The 2,500-nt window shown below is 36.3% G+C and overlaps 1 protein-coding gene across 1 annotated transcript in view; it reads right to left on the reverse strand.

The window, feature by feature from the left end:
• Window positions 1-2,500, reverse strand: part of LOC125038884 (S-adenosylmethionine decarboxylase proenzyme-like) — a 31,855-nt gene that overhangs the window by 1,785 nt on the left and 27,570 nt on the right. Inside the window, exons 4-8 of the mRNA XM_047632515.1 lie at window positions 2,029-2,131; window positions 1,718-1,838; window positions 1,295-1,415; window positions 605-703; window positions 119-274 (exon numbers count right to left, since the gene is read on the reverse strand). Coding sequence (XP_047488471.1) covers window positions 119-274; window positions 605-703; window positions 1,295-1,415; window positions 1,718-1,838; window positions 2,029-2,131 — 600 coding nt within the window. The remainder of the gene's footprint in view (window positions 1-118; window positions 275-604; window positions 704-1,294; window positions 1,416-1,717; window positions 1,839-2,028; window positions 2,132-2,500) is intronic.

Here is a 2,500-nt window from a genome sequence, read left to right on the forward strand (position 1 = left end):
ATATACATTTTTAAAAAATTCATCAAGACAAAAGCAACAACAAAAAACGGAAGAAAAATAGCAATAACTAACAATACAAACACAATCACAGTTAACTATATAAACAGCCTTTACTTACAAGACTCTTGAAAAATGTGAGGACAAATTGCTGGGGTCCAAATGTAGATACAACACGAGAAATGAGATCCTTGTATGACTTCTGTGGGATGTTGGTCTCAAAGGACACATATGAGAACTCAGGCTCAGGTGTAATGTGGATAGTCATGTATCCACCCTGTGAGTGGGAGAATACAAAGGAAAAATGTAATCATTAAGTTAGGGTTAAAACTACTCAAGCAGAGTGAGTAACGTTTAACAAATTCTTTTATGTTTTTTATAATCTTTAGAAGTTAAGGCAGACAACACTCATTTATTGTAGTCTTATATTACCATACTGTCAAGAATTTTACAAAATAATTTTTTCTATGCAAAACTGTCTACCAATTTTGCACTAGGAATATTCTTCCAAAATTAATATAACCATCACACCTATAATTTAGACTACATATGATGATCATATAAATCACTTGACTCAATGATAATGACACTGAATGGTAGGACCCACCGGCACACTGCGCATCAGTCCATTCATGGAATATCCACATGGATCAAATTGAAAGTCATCAATCATAACATCTGGGATGAGACGATCAATGCCCGATTTCTGAAAAGAAACTTACTTTTAAAGGTACACGACAATATTGCATGTATCACAGAACTCTACAAAAAATTCAGGAGATATTGCTACGTTGCAAGATGTTTTGAGAGTGAAAACTCAACTGTGTGAGATAAGGAAGTTAAAATCAATAATTGTTTCTGAAAAAAAAACTTTTTGAAAGAATGGCATTTCATACAAGTATGCTTAATTTACTTTTACTTTTTATAATTAAATAGTATAAGGTAATATTTGCCTAAATACCCAGGACTGACTTTAGTACAATTGCATGCATACAACAGTTTCCAGTCTGCGTGATACAGACACTAACACTGGTTATTTCCAAGAGGGTGACAAATGGGTTTAACTATTACTCTTTGTAAAGAGCTCAGCAAAACTGCCATTACCAAAATAGGACAACCTTCACACTATCACAATGATATCTTTGGGTAAACTTCTTTGCCTATTTGAAGCTTGCTTGAAAAATCTGAATAGATATAACAGCTGCATATTTAGAAGTCAGTCCATGTCTTTAGTTTTAATTGCTATAGTACATTAGAACGAGTATCATACTGTAGATATATGGGTCCTAAGTTTTACCTTTGTGGCCTCAGCTGCCGTAGGACAAACTTCTTTATAGAACCATTTCATTTTTTCCGGGTCCAAGTTCATCATCAGCACCTCTAGTGTCTGATCCGGTTCACGGTGTGCTTTCCCCAGCCTATAGTGAACATGTGGAAGATAAGTAAGTAAACATATGATCTGCAGCTAATATATAATGAAATAGGAGAATCACCTCTATCACTACCACTTACATACAATTATACTGATTAGCTTAATGTATGTGCTCGTGGTAAAGGTCGACCTCGCATCTCAAACTCATTCATCTTTACATAAAAAGAGTGTTGATTTAGTCTGAGTAAGTCTTACATCCATACATGAATCTCCTCTAGTTATAACAGAAGTCAAACAGCTTCGGACTTTCTAGACATGGAAATCTGTGTCAAAAAGCCTTCTACAGACCTATTATGAGGAAGATTCTGACGAGCAGCATTAGGATGATAGCGAGAACGTCCTGGTGACACAGTGTACAAGTACCAGCAGTCAGGGCGGTTGACACTACCCATGCAGTAAGCTCGACCCCCTGCAACAAGGAATTGAAATTAATATTGTCCCTTTGTGTCATATAGATTAATAGTGAATGCTATTTATGAAAAAGCATAATAACTACGGTAATTTTTAAGACTTTGGGAAATGCATGTAAAAAAAATCTACCATTTTCTTTTCTTAAACCACAAATATCTAGTTTGTTTCCAAAGGGCATTCCCTCATACCTGGGTACATCTGATCCAGGATGGACACCTCCTCCTCAAATGTACGATGAGGAGACACCTGAAGTTCTGGCCTTTTGAAATTCTTACGGGTATAGTAGAGGTCCTGTTCAGGAGCAAAAAAAGGTCATGAGTCAGAATCAGTCAATCCATTTTGATGCTTACAACAAGGGAAGGTGCCGATCCCAACCCAGAACAAGACTGTGAACCTTGTTCTGCCTTTGAAAACGATCACAATATGATCCTTTGGCTTTCAGAACAAGGTCCACAAGCCATTCTGTACTGGTCCCCTCACAGAGTTGTAGCATCGGGATACTAGCGCTATCACACAGGCCTGGAGATGCATTAGAATACCTTCACATATGAATTAAATATCTTATTTTGGATGGCATCCTAATAACATTCTACTTTAAATGTCGGAATGTGAAAATGACAATTGGAAAAGCAAATGACTGAAGAAAGAAAACTTCAATTT

Source organism: Penaeus chinensis, chromosome 26 (genome assembly GCF_019202785.1).
Source record: "Penaeus chinensis breed Huanghai No. 1 chromosome 26, ASM1920278v2, whole genome shotgun sequence".
NCBI lineage: Eukaryota > Metazoa > Arthropoda > Malacostraca > Decapoda > Penaeidae > Penaeus > Penaeus chinensis.